At 39.7% G+C, this 23,591-nt stretch overlaps 1 protein-coding gene across 5 annotated transcripts in view; it reads right to left on the bottom strand.

Moving 5' to 3' along the window:
- Positions 1-23,281, bottom strand: part of LOC133609800 (phosphatidate phosphatase LPIN2-like) — a 43,421-nt gene extending 20,140 nt beyond the window's left edge. For 3 of the 5 annotated variants that reach the window (XM_061965758.2, XM_061965757.2, XM_061965756.2), the window contains exons 1-13: positions 23,142-23,281; positions 16,087-16,317; positions 9,338-9,433; positions 8,984-9,258; positions 8,803-8,922; positions 8,386-8,518; positions 7,013-7,379; positions 6,845-6,944; positions 4,213-4,400; positions 2,862-2,955; positions 2,736-2,805; positions 2,589-2,672; positions 2,467-2,528 (exon numbers count right to left, since the gene is read on the bottom strand). In XM_061965758.2, the coding sequence (XP_061821742.1) occupies positions 2,467-2,528; positions 2,589-2,672; positions 2,736-2,805; positions 2,862-2,955; positions 4,213-4,400; positions 6,845-6,944; positions 7,013-7,379; positions 8,386-8,518; positions 8,803-8,922; positions 8,984-9,258; positions 9,338-9,433; positions 16,087-16,278 (1,781 nt within the window). In that variant the 5' untranslated portion in view covers positions 16,279-16,317; positions 23,142-23,281. Of the gene's footprint in view, positions 1-2,466; positions 2,529-2,588; positions 2,673-2,735; positions 2,806-2,861; positions 2,956-4,212; positions 4,401-6,844; positions 6,945-7,012; positions 7,380-8,385; positions 8,519-8,802; positions 8,923-8,983; positions 9,278-9,337; positions 9,435-16,086; positions 16,318-23,141 lie in introns of those variants that run through there. The other 2 variants (XM_072913466.1, XM_061965760.2) reach the window with 2 other exon arrangements.
- Positions 23,282-23,591: the final 310 nt, after the last annotated feature.

A 23,591-nucleotide genomic window follows, 5' to 3' on the forward strand; every position in this document is an offset into this window, starting at 1 on the left:
AAACTGACAGTTGACAGGTAGAAAACAAAGATGCCGGGCTGGTGTTCAGCGTTTTCCTGCTCAAATGAGCGGACTGTTGAAAATAGGAATCGGGGGATTACTTTTCACAAGTAAGATTTAACATTAACGTACTATTGGTTGTATTTTATGAAAATAATATTACCACAGAGTTGAGAAGGAGCAAAGATCTTCAATATTTGTATGTGAAAATCACAAAGAAATCTTCTGGGGGAGAATGACCCCCCTACAGGGGTTTGGTTTACAAACTTTCAGCCCCACCTAAACAAAATTCACCAGCTACCACTGATTATGATGCATTCTCATTTTAGGCAAAGTATAAGACAATACTTTCTTAACAGTATAATTGTAACCAGGAATAAGTCTTCAAGTAACAATATTCAAATACTAATGTTGTTGGGTAAAACAGCATTTGGTTTTATTCTGAATCCAGTGAAACAGATTGGTGGTTTTAGCTGATATAAAGACTTTCAGGTGTTTATATATGTTTAAGTATTTGGCAGACGCTTTTATCCAAAGCGACTTACATAAAAAATACATATAAAACAATCACTGCAAACATTATAATTTAAGGGAAGAATGTAATAGAAAATATCAATACAAAGTGTCAAGACAGAATAAACTCTCTGCTGCTGCAACAACAGAGATACAGTCTATAGGTCCCTAAGATATATAGATATCTAATCTATTCATACATTGTTTATGTAGAATATACGCATGTATATATAACCTAATCATATTGTTTCTTCAACTTAAAAATAGCTGACCGTTTTTTCCCCCCTTCTCTGGGATTATATTCCCAGTTTTGATCTCGGACGTCTGGTCACTTATAGCATATAAGAATATTATATTATTGTTAAGCAAACTATGAATAATAAATCACGCCAAAACATGTGTCCTTTATCATAGCTACACGTATGACAAAAAAGGGGGTGAAAATCAGTGGTATTCAGTGAGGTAAGATGAATTAAATGCGCTGACAGTTCATTGCTCCTGCCAAATGAATTGCTCTGAGTGGAGCGGATCACCACTCCAAGATGGCGGTCCCGTGTCTCGTCTGTGCCAGTAGGCAGTAGCGCTCGATGCTGCGTCTACTTATAAGATGTCTATGGTTATAACGTTAGCAGTTTGAACCGTATGCAAGCAAAACCGACGAAAACGACACGACAGCCAGCGATACGGGAGAAAGCGAGGACGAATTCGGCGATCGCCTTCTAACCAACGATTGGTATGTTTGTTTGGCATTAAAGGAAACTAACAACTATGAACTAGGTTTACAGCATATGAAATACATTTGGCAACAACATGCACTTTGAGAGTGCAGACAGCCCAATTTTCATCAATTGATATATTCTGTAGACATACCCTCATCCGCGCTCTTTTCCTGAAAGCTGATCTGTCCAGTTTTGGAGTTGATGTCAGCAGGCCAGGGAAGCTAGGGTCGATAGGGGGTTTAGCTCGCTCGTCTGCGGGAACAAACTGCCGCCATTGCTTGCCGTGCTACCGAGGTCCTTTGTCCCTGAATTGCTCACACACTCCGGCAGATTCAATGGGGGTCTGGCGACAGATTTCTTTGACTTTATCGTTGGAAATGCATCTGCTTTGAGTGTCGCAGGATATCCACACATTCTTGCCATCTCTGTCGTAGCATAGCTTTCGTCGGTAAAGTGTGCGGAACAAACGTCCAATTTCTTGCCACTTTTGCATCTTTGGGCCACTGGTGCAACTTGAATCCGTCCCTGTTCGGGTTGTTACACCCTCCGACAACACACCGACGAGGCATGATGTCTCCAAAGTACGGAAAACAGTCGAAAAAACGGAAAATAACACAGCTGATTTGACTCGGTGTTTGAGAAAATGGCGAATTGCATCCCGATGTGACGCCACGTTGTGACGTCATCGCTCCGAGAGCGAATATTAGAAAGCCGTTTAATTCGCCAAAATTCACCCATTTAGAGTTCGGAAATCGGTTAAAAAAATATATGGTCTTTTTTCTGCAACATCAAGGTATATATTGACGCTTTCATAGGTCTGGTGATAATGTTCCCCTTTAAAGGAGTCATATTATTATAATTTATTTCTAAATTGATAGATACATATTGGTAATTGGGACAACACTACTTGGGGGTGTGCAGTTTTTTACTATAATAGGGACTTGTGTCGAGGCTCTAACCAATTATTCATGTTTACATTGATAGTTACGGGGAATTCTGCTACACTATACAAACGTTTCAGTTTACCAACTATGTTCAAGAACCAATTAGGTTTGTAAATCGTGGTTCCGCTGTACATTTTACGACAAAGATGTTTTTTCATATATTAGTATTTTTGCCCAAGTAGCGTTGATAGGCTCCTCCTACATAAACTGTTTCATTGATTCCTTTGATGGTCCTTTTATTCATCCGTGGTACATTTTTTGACACCTATCCATGGATATAAGTGACTCACTGCGTTGTCGGACTGCTGTTGCGGTCTGGGCTCTCCTGTGCCGGCTTGGTCTCTGTTGACGACTAACACAAACAAAGAAGCCATGTCCTGCTTGACAGTGCACAAAGGTGGAGGAGCGCTACCTGCTTCACGCTGCTCCTCCTCCAGAACCACCATCGACCAGACTTTCTGGGCATCCTGTCCTTCACCCAGGCTTCTTCTGTGGCCTGCATTGGTTCCAGCATTTTACTAACACGGACGACGCAGCAGTCAGCGTCAGTCAACAATACCTTTGGGAGGTTCTTCTGAAAAGCCTGCATGCTGAGGATGAGCGGCGCTGCCAGGGTCCAGTTGTAATATCTGAGAAAGAACGAGCTCATTTTCACCGCCTCACTTTTCTGATGATGAATGCTCACCTGTGTCCAATCCGAACCACCAAATTGGGATTGTCAATAATCGCTGGGTTTGCTGCAAATTCGTGATAGGTGATGATGTGATCCATGAATCTTTCTGCAACATTAAGGAAAGACTCTCTATTGAGTGTGTAAATGTATTATATACAGCATTGTGTTAGCAATATATAAATATGCAAGCAAGATACTTCTTGCATTGTGTTACAAAATATATAAATATGTTATAGGGGAACATTAGCACAATTTCAGAAGGGTTAAAACCATTAAAAATCAGTTCCCAGTGGCTTATTTTATTTTTCGAAGTTTTTTTCAAAATTTTACCCATCACGCAATATCCCTAAAAAAAGCTTCAAAGTGCCTGATTTTAACCATCGTTATATACACCCGTCCATTTTCCTGTGACGTCACATAGTGAAGCCGATACAAACAAACATGGCGGATAGAACAACAAGTTTATTAGCTCGGATTCAGACTTGGGTTTCAGCGGCTTAAGCGATTCAACAGATTATGCATGTATTGAAACGGATGGTTGTAGTGTGGAGGCAGGTAGCGAAAACGAAATTGAAGAAGAAACTGAAGCTATTGAGCCATATCGGTTTGAACCGTATGCAAGCGAAACCGACGAAAACGACACGACAGCCAGCGACACGGGAGAAAGCGAGGACGAATTCGGCGATCGCCTTCTAACCCACGATTGGTATGTGTTTGTTTGGCATTAAGGGAAACTAACAACTATGAACTAGGTTTACAGCATATGAAATACATTTGGCAACAACATGCACTTTGAGAGTGCAGACAGCCCAGTTTTCATCAATTAATATATTCTGTAGACATACCCTCATCCGCTCTCTTTTCCTGGGGGTCTGGCGGCAGATTTCTTTGACTTTATCGTTGGAACTGCATCTGCTTTGAGTGTCGCAGGATATCCACACATTCTTGCCATCTCTGTCGTAGCATAGCTTTCGTCGGTAAAGTGTGCGGAACAAACGTCCAATTTCTTGCCACTTTCGCATCTTTGGGCCACTGGTGCAACTTGAATCCGTCCCTGTTCGTGTTGTTACACCCTCCGACAACACACCGACGAGGCATGATGTCTCCAAGGTACGGAAAACAGTCGAAAAAACGGAAAATAACAGAGCTGATTTGACTCGGTGTTTGTAATGTGTTTGAGAAAATGGCGGATTGCTTCCCGAGAGCGAATAATAGAAAGGCGTTTAATTCGCCAAAATTCACCCATTTAGAGTTCGGAAATCGGTTAAAAAAATATATGGTCTTTTTTCTGCAACATCAAGGTATATATTGACGCTTACATAGGTCTGGTGATAATGTTCCCCTTTAACAAGAGACTTCTTACCGTTGTCGATTTCTGAATTGTCACTCATCCCACCGCAGAGCGACAGCGTGACATCAGGCAGCTCGGTGGCAGAATCGGACAGACACTCTGTGCCGCTGTCCGCAGCGCCGCTGCCCGTCGACTGTGGCGACTGGGAGCCCGACTGGGACCCCGTTTCGACCCAGTGCTTTGGAACCTGCTCAGACTCACTGACACACAGGTGGGCCAGCCCACACTTTTATTGGGCAATCTCTTATTGATCATTTCTTATCATTATTGTTATTTTTTATTATTAATATTATTATCCTGCGATGAGGTGGTGACTTGTCCAGGGTGTACCCCACCTTCCGCCCGAATGCAGCTGAGATAGGCTCCAGCGACCCCGAAAGGGACAAGCGGTAGAAAAATGGATGGCTGGATCATTCTATTATTTGTATTGTTATTTATATTATTTTTAAATATTTATTATCTGTATTATTAGTTTTCCATTATTTTGTTATTCATATTATTATTGTATTGTAATTTTTTCTCATTATTATTATTTTTTAAATTTTGAATTATTAATTAACATTATAATTATGATCATTATTATATATAAGCGTATTTTGATTATCATTGTTTTGTTGTTAATATTATAATTATTTTGTTATAAAATAATATAATTAATAAATTAAGGTTAAGATTAAGATTAGTTTATTTCAAAGGGGACAATGCAATTTCATAAAACACATGACTACGCATGGTTAAAAAAGCCAGAATTAGCCAGAAGGCCAATTTTCATCAAGCCATGATGTAAAAAAGGCAGTAAAATTACAATTTCAAAGAATAAGAGTAAAAGCACACAGTACATATACGATATAATAAAAAATAAAATACAACATCACAACATAACATTTATAATAGCATCAAAACAGGCTTGTCTCTTAGTGCTGACAGCTGTAGGCGTTGATAAGCCACATTTTCCATTTTTTTGTGAAGGCCTTGTATGTTGTGACCAGTCTAGCCTCCTCAGGTACTGAGTTCCACACATTTGGACTCCTTACTGACCAGGCCGACTTACTGAAAGGGCTCCTGCGCAGAGGAATATAACAGTCACCTCTGACAGAGCCTCGAGTGACACGCTCACGGCTGTTTCTTTGGCTGATGAACTCTGCCGTAGGATCTGGAGCCAATTCATGCAGTACTTTATAGGTCACTTTTAAGTCTGCAAATGTGTGAAGACTGTCCCAGTTTACTGTATTTTTTTTTAGAATAGCACAGTGATGATAGTGCCTAGGTTTTTTATCCATAACTTTAATTGCTTGTTTGTACAAGATTTCCAATGTTGTTTTTTTATCTGACCAGCCTGAAACTAGCTGGTAAGGCAATAGTTGAAGTGGCTGAAAATCATTGAAAGCAAATACAATTTTGCAGCTTTAGTTGACATTTAATTTCGAATTGCACGAACATTTGCGAAATTAAACTTGATTATTTTACACAATTTGCCAATATGGGCTCTAAATGAAAGCTCTGAATCTATTGTTAACCAAATATATTTATATTGGCTGACAATTTGTATTCTTTCTCCATTAATATGTATGTCGGGGTCAGATGATACTTTTTTTGTTTTAGTTACATACATGCCTACAGTTTTAGAAACGCTTAGCTGCAGACAGCACTATATCATCAATATTTTTTATAATCCATCCATCCATTTTCTACCGCTTATTCCCTTTGGGGTCGCGGGGGGCGCTGGAGCCTATCTCAGCTACAATCGGGCGGAAGGCAGGGTACACCCTGGACAAGTCGCCACCTCATCGCAGGGCCAACACAGATAGACAGACAACATTCACACTCACATCCACACACTAGGGCCAATTTAGTGTTGCCAATTAACCTATCCCCAGGTGCATGTCTTTAAAAGTGGGAGGAAGCCGGATGATTGTGATTATTATCATTAATATGGTTTTTATCATTATTATGATTATAGTTTATATTATCATTGTTTTATTTTATTATCGTCATTATTTTTCTTATTAGTTTATTATCTTTTTATATTATATTACCATCATCGTCATGTTTTGATATTATTATTGTATATTATCATGATTATTCTACATTTTATTGTCATTATGTTTATAATTGTCATCATGATTGCTTTATTATAATCGTTATTATATCACAGTATTATGATAATAATTTTGACTACTATTATCATTATTAAGATTATGATTTATGTGTTTATTATTGATATAATCATTATCATAATTATCTTAATTATTATGGTTTTGATTTTTATTCTCAGTGTTATTATTATTACAATGATGATTATAATTATTATTATTATCATTATTATAAGGATTATTATCATTATTATGATTATCTATGATGGTGATTATTATTATTATCATTATTATTATGATCGTAATCATTATCATTATTATGATTGTGATTTGTTATTGTTTTTATTGTTTTCATCAAACACAATAAGTTTTGAGAGTACAGGTATTTTGAAAGAAAGTGTTCCCCCTTTTGACAATGATAAGAACATTTGTTAATTCATTAGTGAATTAATAATTCAACAGAAATGATAAATGATGACAATACTGTATGTTTGTAAGGTTCCAGTACTTAAATAGTAAGAAAGAAATGAATCAAACGTTGCTGATGGTACCTTTTGGGGAAGTACAGAGCAGCAACATCGGGCTCGAGCACGTTCAGGTCATCCAGGTAAATATCTTCCGGGCCCTGATGGTGACTCCTCTTCCTCACACCTTGTTAAAACAGAAACAACTCAAGAGCTGTAAAGGTCATTGGAAATAACCGGAAAGTTCAAACGTACTCTTTCTTTTGACCGCGGCGTCTGCGGACTTGGATGAGGTTATGTCTGAATCTCGGCTATCCCTGCGGCCGGGTGGAGAAGACGTCCACCTGGTCTTGTGTGCGTTTTTCTCCCAGAGGTTGAAGTTAGCTGTGCATGGCTGGGACGAAAAGATTGTAGGTTCTGGCCCGTGCTGGGTCATGCTTGCGAGCTGAGGTGTGGAGGCGTCCTGAGATGATGTGGCATTACGTGGTTCGGGTCTAACGATGTCCAACGATTCTGCTCGCTTGCCCTTCTGAGACACTTGGCTGGAGATGACTCTGAAATGTGTGCTGTCTGATGGGGTGATGGTCAGAACTCCTGGCTCGGACCTCTCCTTTTTGCTGACCTGCTTGCAGAAAAAAATACATGTGTTTGGAACACCATCATCCATCCGTCTTCCACTTATCTGAGGTCAAGTTGAAGGACCAGCAGCCTAAGCAGAGTAGTCCAGACTTCCCTCTCCCCAGCTACTACATCCAGCACATCCTGGGGGATCCCTGATCCTGGTAGTCTCTCCAACGTGTCCTGAATCCTCCCCAAAGGCTCCTTCCAGTCGAACGTGCCCTTAACACCTCGTCAGGTAGGTATCTGGTGGGCATACTGACTAGATGCCTGAGGCACCTCATCTGGCTCCTCTTAATGTGAAGGAGCAGTGGCGTTACGTCGAGTTCCTCCCGAACAACAAAGATTTTCACCCTATCTCTAAGGGCGTTTTCCCTTAAAGGAGGAAACTCATTTCATCCGCTTATACCTATGATCTTGTCTTTTCGGTCACTACACAAAGCACATGACCATAGGTGAGGTTTAGAACATTAATCGTCCGGTAAATTGAAAAACACTCTCCTCTCCTATCTCTCCCCCCTCTCTCTCACCTCAACACATGTCCATTGTGTCTCTTATCTAAAGTCGGCTTTAGACAAGAAGCAGAGAAGATCCCTCCTCACATTCCTAAAATTCAAAGTTGGCACACAGTACTTGCAGACAACCAAAAGATAAATAAAGAACACTAGCTGTTTTGTAATATGACTATGAAAATAAAGAAGTAACACACAAATATGGATATATGTAATTATCTGCCTCCGTCAGCCCCTCGCGACCCCGAAGGGAATAAGCGGTAGAAAATGGATGGATGGATGGAGTTGGGTGTGTGACCTCCGCGGCGCAGGCTCCGCCGAACCCCTGAGGCCAGCTCACCGAACCCCTAGGGTTCGATCGAACCCAGGTTAAGAACCACTGCCCTAAAGTCTATAGTCCAGACTACGGAGTCTAAACTCCAACCTTCCCAATGGGTCCCATTGGGCATTGTTTCATTCATTGTAATACATGAAAACAGTGCAAGTGAATCTTCTCACCATTTTTACCCTCTTAGATTGTGGAAACTCCCCCCAGGTCCACTGCATGTGTGACTCGTTCCTGAGCATACTTTCTGTGGGCTTCACCATCAGCTCAGAGTCGCTGCTGGGCAATGTGACCTCGGACGTCTCCCTGCAGGTAACGAACGGGATAAAAGCAACAAAACAATCTCTTTGTTTTGCAGCATGTTGGAATCTATGCACAAAAGTACGAGGACATCTGCCGGAAGTCAAACATGAAGACGCGCATATGCTGAAATCTCATCCAAGCATTGATAAGACTTGCTTTGCATGCTGAAAAGAGGTGCTTCCCCAAGCATAGAATTGTTCAAAATGTCTTCAAGAATGCAGATTCAGGGACAATTAAGACTAACTAAGGCCTCTCAGTTATTGAATACAGATGTACATGTCACTCACCACTCGGTGCAGGGAGCCCAGTCCCCATCAGAAAAAGGGTAGCTGTCCCACTCAAGGGCAGCGAATGAGGAATGTCCACAATTGTCCGTTTTGTCTTTTATCATTGAGGTTGAGCAAGACCTGAAAAAACAACCAAAATCAACCAAATTCAGTAGCAGGAACATCAAACTGTGTGACTCGCCAGTGCAAGTTGTTCTCCTCATCTGAACTAAGCCCACAGAGATTCAGCTTGCTTCCTGCTGGCAGGTTTTGCTGCTCCTTGCGGGTGGCAGCTTTGTGCTTTCTCCTTCTCCTCTTCCTCTTTTTCCCCCACACATTCGGGCGAGGTTGCTCTTCCAGAACCATCAGACACCGACCGCTCTCTGTTGTTGTTCCACTACTTCCGGTTTCTTGGATTTTCGCGGGGACGTCGTCCGTGTGGATGGGCGAGGTCACCAGGCGCGCAGGGACTACCTCCTGCATGGGTGAAAAGGATCTGTAGAAGAAAGGCTTTGAGAGAAAGTTTCACTTATTTTGCTTGGGATGAGTGACATACGTGGTCTTGTTCGGTCTCCTGGACAAAAAAAGCCTCACCGTTGTCTCCAAGTTTCATTTGCAACTCCACCGGTTCTCCATTAATTTCGATGTCGATCTGCAGAATCACATTCATTGTGGTTTTGTTTTATTGTGTGTAAAGGTGAACATTTTTTGGTAACCATTTATAACTTACAGTTCCTCTTTCAAACCCATTTAGTTAAGACTTTTGTGTTTTGTTGTTTCTTTACTTATGTTGGTACCGAGTTCCATTGCCACTTTACAGTTCACTTACTAAGGTCTCAGTGCATAATGGATCTAATTTGTACTGTCATCATTCCCCCAGTGTAATGCAGTGTATGTTTTCAGTTAGTATGCTCATTGCAGTTATCCTGTTTATTAGGAATGACATCCCCTTTTAACCGAAAGTACACTGAGCAAAAATATAAACACAACACTTTGGTTTTTGCTTCCATTTTTCATGAGTTGAACTCAAAGATCGAAAACTTTTACTACATACACAAAATACCTATTCCTCTCAAATATTTTTTCCTGTGCAAATGTTTGTTAGTGACCACTTCTTCTTTGCCAATATAATCCATCCCGCCTCACAGGAGTGGCATATCAAGATGCTGATTAAACAGCATTATTATTATTATTGCACAGGTGTGCCTCAGGCTGCCCACAATAAAAAGCCACTGAAATGTGCAGTTTTATCACACAGCACAATGCCACAGATGTTGCAAGTTTTGAAGGAGCGTTGAGTTGGCATGCTAACTGCAGGAATGTCCACCAGAACTGTTGCCCATGAATTGAATGTTCATTTCTCTATCATAAGCCATATACAAAGGCTTTTCAGAGAATTTGGCAGTACATAGAATAGAATAGAAATATAATAGAAAGTACTTTATTGATCCCTGGGGGAAATTCAGCACCACCGTTCGCTCACAATGGACAAGAATAATAATAAATAATAGAATATATATCCTATATTATATATATAATATATAAATAATATAAATATATTCTACATGTACTCTACATTTAAGTGCAGTCAAGGAACATATGCATTATACAGTCTGATGGCTGTCGGTATGAAAGACCTCCTGTGTCGTTCCGTGTTGCATTTTGGGAGTCTGAGCCTTCCACTGAACGTGCTCATTCTCCCCGCAAGGTCCGAGTGTAGTGGGTGGGAGGTGTTGTCCATAATGGCTAGGAGTTTTGCTAGACTTCTTCTCTCTGACACCACCGCCAGAGAGTCTAGCTCCACTCCCACCACGTTACAGGCCTTCTCTACCAACTTGTCCAGTCTGTTTGCGTCCCTCGCTCTCAGCCCGCTGCCCCAGCAGGCCACGGCGTACAAGAAGGCGCCCGCCACCACCGACTCGTAGAACATCTTCAACATCTTTGTACAGACGTTGAAGGATCCTAGCCTCCTGAGGAAGTAGAGGCGGCTCTGTCCCTTCTTGTAGAGTGCCTCAGCGTGTTTTGACCCATTCAGCTTGTTGTCGATGTGTACTCCCAGGTATTTATAATCCTCCACCATGTCCACATCGACCCCCCTGATGGAAACAGGGGTCGCCGGAGTACTCCTCCTCTTTCCCAGGTCCACAACCAGCTCCTTGGTCTTCATCACATTAAGCTGGAGGTGGTTCTTTCCACACCATGTGACAAAGTCCTTCACCAGTGCACTGTATTCCTCATCATCACCGTCCTCAATACACCCCACTATCGCAGAGTCATCAGAAAACTTCTGAAGGTGGCAGGACTCTGAGTGATAGTGGAAATCGGTGGTGTAGATGGTGAAGAGGAAGGGGGAGAGGACTGTGCCCTGCAGGGCCCCGGTGTTGCTGACCAGCCTGTCAGACACACAGTCCTGCAGTCGCACGTACTGTGATCTGTCAGTCAGGTAATCAACAACCCAGGACACCAAGGGGGCCTCCACCTGCATCGTCTCCAACTTCACACCCAGTAGCCCAGGCCGTATGGTATTGAAAGCACTGGAGAAGTAAAAAAACATGACCCTCACACTGCTCGCAGGCTTGTCTAAGTGGGTGTGGGCTCGGTTCAGCAGGTAGATGACTGCGTCCTCCACTCCCAGTCTGGACTGGTAGGCGAATTGGAGTGGGTCCAGGTGGGGCTTGACTGTACATCCAACCGGCCTTACAATCGCAGACCACGTGTAACCACACAACCCAGGACCTCCACATCCAGCAAGTACACTTCTATGATCGTCTGAGACCAGCCACCCGGACAGCTGCTGCAACAATTGGTTTGCATAACCAAAGAATTTCTGCACAAACTGCAAGCTTGTCGTCCTCATCGGGGTCTCCACCTGACTGCAGTTCGTTGAGTGGGCAAATGCTCACATTTGATGGCGTCTGGCACGTTGGAGAGGTGTTCTCTTCGCCGATTAATCACGTTTTGTACTGTTCAGGGCAGATGGCAGACAGCATGTGTGGGAGAGCGGTTTGCTGATGTCAACGTTGTGAATCGAGTGGCCCATACTGGGGGTGGGCTTATGGTATCAACTGTTGCATGCTTGCTGTCTCCAGTAGTGTTCCATGCACATTTTGTACATACTAATCGCTACGTGGCTAAGCTAACATCGGTAACTTTAGCTAACAATGGCTTTTTCTTTGTGTTAGTTCCACAAAATCTTCAGTAAATTCCTGAAAATTACTTTTTTACTCTGGGGTGTCCAAACTAGGGCCCGCGGGCCAATTGTGGCCTTGCGGCATCTTCAGTTTGGCCCGCAAGACGGTATGAATTCAACAAGCAATCTGGCGGGGTAGGGTGTTTACATTTAAATACCTGGCGGCTTGATAGGTGCTTATTTGTCTCCCTCTTGTGGACAGTGTGAGTGACACAGGCCAGTGATCATGGATTGCTTTCTCTAGTGACTATGTGCACAGCATTTACTTTTTTGACCCAATCTAAAGAACCTTCCCTAATCATGGCACAAAAAAAAAACCCTCAACCAGCACAAAATGTCAACAAACATGTCACACATAACTAGGGATGATGTTCGAAACCGATTCTCCCGGTTGTTCGATAAGAAAAGAACCGATTCCATGGACTCAAATTCCTTTTTGAGAACCGGTTCCCGTTATCGAGGCCACTATAGTAAAGAAAAAGAGTTGGTTCTTTATTCGAATCCCTGGGAACGGATCCCAAATGGGCAATGTTATGCCCATTTGATTGTAGACTCTTACTGACACCTTGTGGCGATATGAAAATACTACGCGTCAATATTTTGGGCACTTCCGGGTTGACGATGTTAGTCCAGTTCATGAGACAATTGAGAAGTAGACATGTTGTGTTAGCTCTTACAAGCCTTGGAAAAGATAAGTCTGTAAGTAAACTGTTTAACTTGTTTATGTAACTCAATATTAAGGTGGAAAGTGGTTAAATTTGATGGTAAAATGTTTATTGAAAACGATTTTTGTGCACTGTTTCAATGGATGTTTTGAGGACTTAAAATGGCTGCCAGTCGTGTATTTCCACCATCGAAATAGTTTCAACACTCAGAAGTATTTGTTTGATGATAGTACTGTATATTTGTGTGAAGCTAATACTTACATATTGTGTATTACATTTCAGTATGTTAATTGAATCACATAGCTTATACATTTGTCATTGTGTGTATTTCAGTTTAAAAAATAATAAATAACAGTCCAGTGCAAAACAAAAGTAAAGATAGGAAAATACAAAGCAAGATCAACAACAATAAAGAGCCTGAATGGATTAATCTGCTTTGGAACTTTATTAGACGTCTTGGATTGTTTGTTAGCTGTCTGCCTGTGTGTGTAGTTAGTATGTTCCAATAGCAGCAGAAGTGCACTTTTTTGAGAGCTGTATTATTTTCAGTTTTGTGCCCAAGGGACTGATTTTATTTAACACTATATTATTATTTATACACCTATAGTGATCACAGAGACAGGTTGTTTTTGTGTTACTGTATATATTTGTTTTTCTGAAAAATCCCACTTAATAAACTTTGGGTAACAACAGTCAATATTTATTTATTTTATTTTTTTAGGGGGGTAACAGTCAATATTTATTTTATTTTATTTTTTTCTTATAAAATAAAAGTGAGCTTTTGTTAAACCAAATATTGTGTTTTTTTTTCCATATACAACAACCTATCTGGATTCGATAAGAGAATTGATAAGGAATCGGTTCGATAAGAGGATTCGATAATGGGCTCGAACTCGATAATTTCTTATCAAACATCATCCCTACACATAACACAACTTGCTCACTGAACTTTGTGTATACTATAAAACGCAGCCAATCACCATAAATAATTTTCAAAATTACACCCATTTGAATCAATTGCAAGGAAAAATTGATGGGAAAAAAAAAAAGTGAAAGTATGTCAACAGCGCGAGAGATATCTTGCAGCATACCCCAGAGATCAATAGTGGGACCAAATTGTTCAATCTTTATACAAACGACATTTGAGAAAATACAAGGACTTAAAGTTAGTATTATTTGCAAACGATACAACTGCGTTTTGTTCAGGAGAGAACACACAAAAGCTAATACAAATAACCGAAGAAATTAACAAATTAAAGAGATGGTTTGACAATAACAGACTATCTTTGAATCTCAGTAAAACAAAAAAATAATGCTATTCGGTAACAGTAGAAGAGAAAGTCAAACACAAATACAAATAGACGGAGTAGATATTGGAAGAGTAAAAGAGATTAGATTTTGCATATAATAATAGATGATGAACTGAACTGGAAATCTCACATAAAAATTATACAACATAAGGTGGCAACAAATACATCTATACTGAATAAAGCCAAATATGTTCTGGATCAAAAATCATTTCACATTCTCTAGTGCTCGCTAGTGTTACCATATCTGAGTTATTGTGCAGACATATGGGGAAGCAACTACAAAAGCACACTTCATCACTGACCATGTTACAAAAAAGATCAGTTAGAATAATACATAATGTTGGATAAAGAGAACATAAAAACCCTTTATTTATGAAATGCTATGGACTATGTACTCTCACAATATTATGTCAGACCCACTCGACATCCATTGCATTCGGTCTCCCTTAGGGGTGCGGGGGGTTACCCACATATGCGGTCCTCTCCAAGGTTTCTCATAGTCATTCACATCGACGTCCCACTGGGGTGAGTTTTTCCTTGCCCTTATGTGGGCTCTGTACTGAGGATGTCGTTGTGGCATGTGCAGACCTTTGAGACACTTGTGATTTAGGGCTATATAAATAAACATTGATTGATTGATTGATGAAATGCAAAATATAAATTCAACGATTTGATGCATTTGCAAACAGCTAAAATGATGCACAAAGCAAACTACAACCTGCTACCCAAGAATGTACAAAAAATCTTCTCAACAAAAGAGGAGAAATATAACCTTTTGAGGAAAATGTAACTTAAAACATGTGTATGCACGTACAACACTTAAGACCTTTAGTATATCAGTATGTGGAAGTAAATTATGGAATGGATTTAGCAAATTAATTAAAAAATGTACCAACTTCATCCAATTTAGTCGGTTGTTCAAACTCAAAGTGTTTACAAAGCATAAGGAAGAGGAATAATGATACTTATTGAAAATTAAGTGAATCATAACCGACCTAACTATTTATGAAGAGAACAGTTGTATTTAGAAATCATTGATGTAATTTTGCTACAAATTGACAACAGGAAGTGAACATACGTGTAAATAATTGCTATGAAATGGAAAGTGGGTCGAAGTAAATAAGCTTTGCTTCTTCCTACTCCTTTAAAAATAGAAAACATGTGACGTATCACGTTGAAACTGTTTGAAATAACCTTCAACCAACTACCGTATTTTTCAGAGTATAAGTCGCTCTGGAGTATAAGTCGCACCGGCCGAAAATGCATAATAAAGAAGGAAAAAAACATATAAGTCGCACTGGAGTATAGGTCACATTTTTTGGGGAAATTTATTTGATAAAACCCAACACCAAGAATAGACATTTGAAAGGCAATTTAAAATAAATAAAGAATAGTGAACAACAGGCTGAATAAGTGTACGTTATCTGAGGCATAAATAACCAACTGAGAACGTGCCTGGTATGTTAACGTAACATATTATGGTAAGAGTCATTCAAATAACTATAACATATAGAACATGCTATACGTTTACCAAACAATCTGTCACTCTGAAATCTTATACGTCTAGTGTCTTACATGAATGAGATAAATAATATTATTTGATATTTTACGGTAATGTGTTAATAATTTCACACAAAAGTCGCTCCTGAGTATAAGTCGCACCCCCGGCCAAGCTATGGAAAAAACTGCCACTTATAGTCCGAAAAATACGGTACATTGAAATTCACTTAGCATGGGGGTCTGCAATGTAACCCCGCACGATAATCGAGGAAATGCTGTACCTCATTTAGATCTGGTGATTGCCAAAAGTTTGCCCCAGTTTTCATATACTCACTTGGTTATCTTTGAGCGTATCATTCATTGGATTCGAATGCCCAAACAAAGAATCTCACAGGTTGGTGTTTTTTATTTTACCACTGTAAAACAATACGTATTTCCCATTGTTTTCTGCATTTAAAACTAATTATTCTCGAAAAATTGTGTTTGTGTTCCTATTCTTTTTTTTATCTGGAACACATTCATTGGATTTACATATTTTTTATCGGGAAAATGACTTCTGTTTTTGTACGATTCCAATTTTGCCAAAACAGATGCACGAAAACCGAGGTACCGCCAATGCTGTAACTGGACCGTCACTGACCGCTTTCTCCCTGGAGCGAAGGACTCCCAGTTTGCCAAAGCGGACATGGAAAGGGGAGCACTGGAATGTTCCGTCGGGCTGTCGGACCACGATGACGTCAATGCAACCTGACAGCGTGGCCTGGTTGATCCCCTTGTAGAGCTCCTTCACCGTCACCAGAACTTGGCCTGCCAGCTGGCCCACGTAGTTCATGGTGCCCACTTGTCAGGTACACAACACACCTTTGCGCTTCTGTATTGCAACATAAAGACGTTTACACACAAATAAGGAGTTGAAGTCACTTAATATGGGGTATTAGGACCTCCACCAGGGATGGATCATAAAATACCGAAAAGCTTATAAGGGGACATTTTTACAGTACACTGATTATTCAGTAGAATGAATCTGCTCTAAAGTCAAAGGCAACTCAAATTTGTATTTGCTTATTTTTAGAGATGTCCGATAATATCGGCCTGCTGATATTATCGGCCGATAAATGCGTTAAAATATAATATCAGAAATTATCGGTATGGTTTTTTTTGTTATCGGTATTGTTTTTTTTTTGTGTTTTTTAAAATTATTTTTATTAAATCAAAATAAAAAACACAAGAATTAGTGCACCAACCCAAAAAACCTCCCGCCCCCATTTACACTCATTCACACAAAAGGGTTGTTTCTTTCTGTTATTAATATTTTGGTTCCTACATTATATATCAATATATATCAATACAGTCTGCAAGGGATACAGTCCGTAAGCACACATGATTGGTCCACTAATAGTACTAACCTTTAACAGTTAATTTGACTCATTTTCATTAATTACTAGTTTCTATGTAACTGTTTTTATATTGTTTTACTTTCTTTTTTATTCAAGAAAATGTTTTAAATTTATTTGTCTTATTTTATTTTATTAATTAAAAAAAAAAAGTACCTTATCTTCATCATACCCGGTTGTCCAAATTAGGCATAATAATGTGTTAATTCCACGACTGTATACAGGTAAAAGCCAGTAAATTAGAATATTTTGAAAAACTTGATTTATTTCAGTAATTGCATTCAAAAGGTGTAACTTGTACATTATTTTTATTCATTGCACACAGACTGATGCATTCAAATGTTTATTTCATTTAATTTTGATGATTTGAAGTGGCAACAAATGAAAATCCAAAATTCCGTGTGTCACAAAATTAGAATATTACTTAAGGCTAATACAAAAAAGGGATTTTTAGAAATGTTGGCCAACTGAAAAGTATGAAAATGAAAAATATGAGCATGTACAATACTCAATACTTGGTTGGAGCTCCTTTTGCCTCAATTACTGCGTTAATGTGGCGTGGCATGGAGTCGATGAGTTTCTGGCACTGCTCAGGTGTTATGAGAGCCCAGGTTGCTCTGATAGTGGCCTTCAACTCTTCTGCGTTTTTGGGTCTGGCATTCTGCATCTTCCTTTTCACAATACCCCACAGATTTTCTATGGGGCTAAGGTCAGGGGAGTTGGCGGGCCAATTTAGAACAGAAATACCATGGTCCGTAAACCAGGCACGGGTAGATTTTGCGCTGTGTGCAGGCGCCAAGTCCTGTTGGAACTTGAAATCTCCATCTCCATAGAGCAGGTCAGCAGCAGGAAGCATGAAGTGCTCTAAAACTTGCTGGTAGACGGCTGCCTTGACCCTGGATCTCAGGAAACAGAGTGGACCGACACCAGCAGATGACATGGCACCCCAAACCATCACTGATGGTGGAAACTTTACACTAGATTTCAGGCAACGTGGATCCTGTGCCTCTCCTGTCTTCCTCCAGACTCTGGGACCTCGATTTCCAAAGGAAATGCAAAATTTGCATGGTTGGGTGATGGTTTGGGGTGCCATGTCATCTGCTGGTGTCGGTCCACTCTGTTTCCTGAGATCCAGGGTCAACGCAGCCGTCTACCAGCAAGTTTTAGAGCACTTCATGCTTCCTGCTGCTGACCTGCTCTATGGAGATGGAGATTTCAAGTTCCAACAGGACTTGGCGCCTGCACACAGCGCAAAATCTACCCGTGCCTGGTTTACGGACCATGGTATTTCTGTTCTAAATTGGCCCGCCAACTCCCCTGACCTTAGCCCCATAGAAAATCTGTGGGGTATTGTGAAAAGGAAGATGCAGAATGCCAGACCCAAAAACGCAGAAGAGTTGAAGGCCACTATCAGAGCAACCTGGGCTCTCATAACACCTGAGCAGTGCCAGAAACTCATCGACTCCATGCCACGCCGCATTAACACAGTAATTGAGGCAAACGGAGCTCCAACCAAGTATTGAGTATTGTACATGCTCATATTTTTCATTTTCATACTTTTCAGTTGGCCAACATTTCTAAAAATCCCTTTTTTGTATTAGCCTTAAGTAATATTCTAATTTTGTGACACACGGAATTTTGGATTTTCATTTGTTGCCACTTCAAATCATCAAAATTAAATGAAATAAACATTTGAATGCATCAGTCTGTGTGCAATGAATAAATATAATGTACAAGTTACACCTTTTGAATGCAATTACTGAAATAAATCAAGTTTTTCAAAATATTCTAATTTACTGGCTTTTACCTGTATATCGGTTGATATCGGTATCAGTATTTAAAGAGTTGGACAATATCAGAATATCGGATATCTGCAAAAAGCCATTATCGGACATCCCTACTTATTTTGATGATTTGTGCATTTGTTCTTTAGTGTTGTAAATAAATGATCAATTGATACAGTGGTACCTCAACTTACGAGTAACTGGAGATTGGAGGTGTGTCTCGGCTTTTTGTTATGCTTTAAACCGCGAGCGATGTTTAAGTTATCCTGAGCCGCTAGGTGGCGTAGCTAATGACACCGTGAATGCTGTAAGATCTTTCCCGAAACATCCGGTCTAACTTGCTAGTGATGTGTATTTCTGGTCTTGCCGGGCAGAAGGGTGACACGGCAGTGCGGCCGGATCCAAAGAAACGTGGGAGACGCTTTACTGAACCAAAAGTTGCTTTATTGCAAGCGAGCGTCATTGTACAGGACTGCATTTCCTGGAGGAGCTCAGGTCAAAAATGAAGGACTCATAACTTGGAGAAGCCAAACCATCAGTTTTATAATCCTCCTTTTTGTCTCTCTCTCTCTCTCTGTGTGTGTGTGTGTGTGTGTGTGTGTGTGTGTGTGTGTGTGTGTGTGTGTGTGTGTGTGTGTGTGTGTGTGTGTGTGTGTGTGTGTGTGTGTGTGTGTGTGTGTGTGTGTGTGTGTGTGTGTGTGTGTGTGTGTGTGCGCTAAGTCAGGCGAGCACATCCTGGCCAAAAAAGGAGATGTTTGCGTGTAGGTGACCGGAAAACAACCTCTATATGTTGTAACTTAAAAGTTGACGTGAATATAGACAAGGAGTCTCTCCTCCAGGATAGAGCTATCACTTATGCATTCCGAAGTCTGAATGTATTGCCTCGTCTCGTGAGAGAGTTGACCCAGTCCACATGCGAATGTCCAACTAAGGCTCTTTCATTTATTATGGGCTCAACCATTATTTACTTAAACCTGGTGGTTCACTTTCTCCAAGTTGAATAAAAACCTTCACCATATGTAGAAAATATTATGAGTTATATAATTTACTTCACTGGCATTAGCCCAAAGCTAAAGATCAAAATAACTTTGATTTCCGACCCCTGAAAACCAAACTTTTAGCAGCACTCTAGCTTCCACAGCCTTTCCGCCGACTTCCACCTGCTGCTGAAAATGGATCCTTTACTCACGCCTTGCCTTAACGTGCCAGCCTGGAGCTGCTGCGGGTGTCCGGGGGTCTATGTCGCTCTCTGCCGCGCCGCCAGCATCGAATATGTCGTAGTAACTCTGTCCAACACATCGCCTGAAAAGCGTCACTCTTCTCTATCACAACACTGATTGCGGCAGATACTGTAGCTCGGAATATATATATATATTTTTTACCCCATTACTCTCTAACATCAGCCTTCCCTTTTCGGTACCTTGACTTGTTGTACATGTTTGCTCTAATGAGACGGGCAGACGCCAAACTACCTGAAAAGGTAAACGCGTTACATAAATATTACTCTATTACAAACTACAGGTGATGTGTTCATGGGAGTACTGGCCGTGGGAATTCTCCATTACCTACCAACCCTGTTACAGTCATAAAAGGACTACTACTGTAATAGTTTGTATTGCTATTGTATTGTGTTTCAAATAATATTTCTCATCTAAAAGTTTGTTTTTCTTTCGGAGCTACTTTAAGATATGAGTATTACGAGCTTGGTTGTGGAACGCAACGTGATCCTAAGTTGACATACCACTGTATATGAATTATTAACAGTACTTATCTAAAAGTAAAAGTTATGGTAATCCGACGACTTTTGCATGTTTGACCGAGAGCATGTAAAATATTCTTAATCTTAATAAGTGTGAAGCGATTTTTATTTTGTAAGTAACTTTTCCTGACATGTGACTGGTTAAACGTAGTAGTTAGACTAACAGCTAACTCGGTCAAATTGCTACCTTTAACCAGTCTAACAAGTGACGCAGTCATACTACTAACACGTGATTTTTTTACTACTTTTGACCAGTCTATCAGTTGATTAAGACTAATTTTAACCAGTGTAACTTGTGTCTTACTCAAATTATTACTTTTAACCAGTGTAACAATTGACTTAGTCAAACTCTTGCTTTTAACTTCTCTAACAGGTGACTTAATACTACCTTTAACCAGTCTAACAGGTGACTTAGTCATACTACTACTTTTAACCAGTCGATCAAGTGATTATTAGTTTTAACTAATCTAACTCGTTACATAGTACTATTTTCAACCAGTCCAACAAGGGACTGACAATTACTGTTAACCAGTCTAACAAGTGACTAAGTCAAAATATTGCTTTTACCTAGTCTGACAGGTTACATACCACTATTTTTAACCACTCCAACAAGTGATTTTTTACTACTTTTGACCAGTCTATCAGTTGATTAAGACTAATTTCAACCAGTGTAACTTGTGTTTTACTCAAATTATTACTTTTAACCAGTCTAACAATTGAGTTAGTCAAACTGTTGTTAACAATTGACTTAGTCAAACTGTTGTTAACAATTGACTTAGTCAAACTGTTGCTTTTAACTTCTCTAACAGGTGACTTAGTCATTCTACCACTTTTGACCAGTCAAACAAGTGATTATTACTTTTAACTAATCCAACTCGTTACATAGTACTACTTTCAACCAATCTAACTGGTGTTTTCTCAAAGTATTATTTTTAACCAGTCTAACAATTGACTATGTCAATCTATTGCTTTTAACGTGTCTAACATGTGACTAAATACTACTTTTGACCAGTATAACTGGTGACTTAGTCAAACTACTACTTTTAACCAGTCGAACCGGTAACATTGTCAAACTACTACTTTCAACCAGTCTAACAGGTGACTTAGTACTACTGTTAACCAGTCTAACAAGGGGCTTAATTCTACTTTTAACCGGTCGAACAGGTAATATTGTCAAACTACTACATTCAACCAGTCTTAACAAGTGACTTAGTACTACTGTTAACCAGTCTAACAAGTGACTTAGTACTACTGTTAACCAGTCTAACAGGTGACTTAGTCAAACTATTACTGTTAACCAGTCCAATAAGGGGCTTAGTACTACTTTGAACCAGTCTAACAGGTGACTTAATCAAATTATTGCTTTTACTCAATACCCAGTTTAACCGGTGACCTAGTCAAACCACTACTTTTGACCAGTCTAACAGGAGACTTAAATAAATGTGTGCTTTTAACCGGTCTAATAGGTGATTTAAACTAATTCTAACCAGTTTAAATGGTGTCTTACTCAAAGTATTATTTTTAACCAGTCTAACAATTGACTTCATCAAACTATTGCTTTTAACTTCTCTAACCGGTGACTAAATGCTACTTTTGACCAGTCCAACAGGTGACTTAGTCAAACTATTACTGTTAACCAGTCCAATAAGGGGCTTAGTACTACTTTGAACCAGTCTAACAGGTGACTTAATCAAATTATTGCTTTTACTCAATACCCAGTTTAACCGGTGACCTAGTCAAACCACTACTTTTGACCAGTCTAACAGGTGACTTAAATAAATGTGTGCTTTTAACCGGTCTAATAGGTGATTTAAACTAATTCTAACCAGTCTAAATGGTGTCTTTATTTTTAATTAGTCTAACAATTGACTTAGTCAAACTATTGCTTTTAACTTCTCTAACCGGTGACTAAATACTACTTTTGACCAGTATAACTGGTGACTTAGTCAAACTACTACTTTCAACCAGTCTAACAAGTGACTTAGTACTACTGTTAACCAGTCAAACAAGTGACTTAATACTACTGTTAACCAGTCTAACAGGTGACTTAGTCAAACTGTTACTGTTAACCAGTCCAATAAGGGGTTTAGTACTACTTTGAACCAGTGTAACAGGTGACTTAATCAAATTATTGCTTTTACTCAATACCCAGTCTAACCAGTGACGTAGTCAAATCACTACTTTTGACCAGTCTGACAGGTGACTTAAATAAATGTGTGCTTTTAACTGGGCTAATAGGTTACTTAAACTAATTATAACCAGTCTAAATGGTGTCTTTATTTTTAACTAGTCTAACAATTGACTTAGTCAAACTATTGCTTTTAACTTGTCTAACAGGTGACTTAATACTACTTTTGACCAGTGACTTAGTCAAAATACTACTTTCAACTAGTCTAACAAGTGACTTAGTACCACTGTTAACCAATCTAACAGGTGACTTAGTCAAAACATTACTGTTAACCAGTCTAATAAGGGGCTCTTGGTACTACTTTGAACCAGTCTAACAGGAGACTTAATCAAACTATTGCTTTTACTCAATACACAGTCTAACAGGTGACCTAGTCAAACCACTGCTTTTAACCAGTCTAACAGGTGACTTAATTAAACGTGTGCTTTTGACCAGTCTGATAGGTGACTTAGTCAAACTACTGCTAGAAGCTTTTGGGTCAAGGATTACAACACCAAGCTGGAGGTTCACTCTCACTAGAAAAGCATTGACACTTTGACTTTTTCACGCTCACAAGAAAATAGTGTTTACCTGAGTCGCACCAAACAGGAAAACCAGGTGCAACGCACGGATCTTTACCAAGAAAGGTGATTAAAGTGGTCCAAGAACTTCAGCTTCTTCCTGTCCAGTCAGGTCCGCCATGAAACCCAGTGTGGTGCTTAAGAGGCTCAGAAGATAATCTTGTTTACCAGACGAGAACAAATCTAGCTTTCTCCGTCTCGCTACGTTGGTGTGATTAGACACACGTGACACTTTATTCTCCTAAAATTATTTTATACTTGTTTTTCTATGATTTTAACATCAAGATGTTCAAAACAACTTAACAATAATACACACACAATTAATGTTTTGTGTGCAAGTGTAGTGTCAAAAAAGAATGCAGGTGGAGACAATTGTTTGTCAAAATAACAAAATAATCTTCTGTTTGCTTTAATAGTGTGAAAGTATAAGTATCATTTTTAAACACATATTAAAAGTTAC

The sequence above is a fragment of the Nerophis lumbriciformis genome, linkage group LG07 (genome assembly GCF_033978685.3).
Source record: "Nerophis lumbriciformis linkage group LG07, RoL_Nlum_v2.1, whole genome shotgun sequence".
In the NCBI taxonomy this organism is placed as follows: Eukaryota; Metazoa; Chordata; class Actinopteri; order Syngnathiformes; family Syngnathidae; genus Nerophis; species Nerophis lumbriciformis.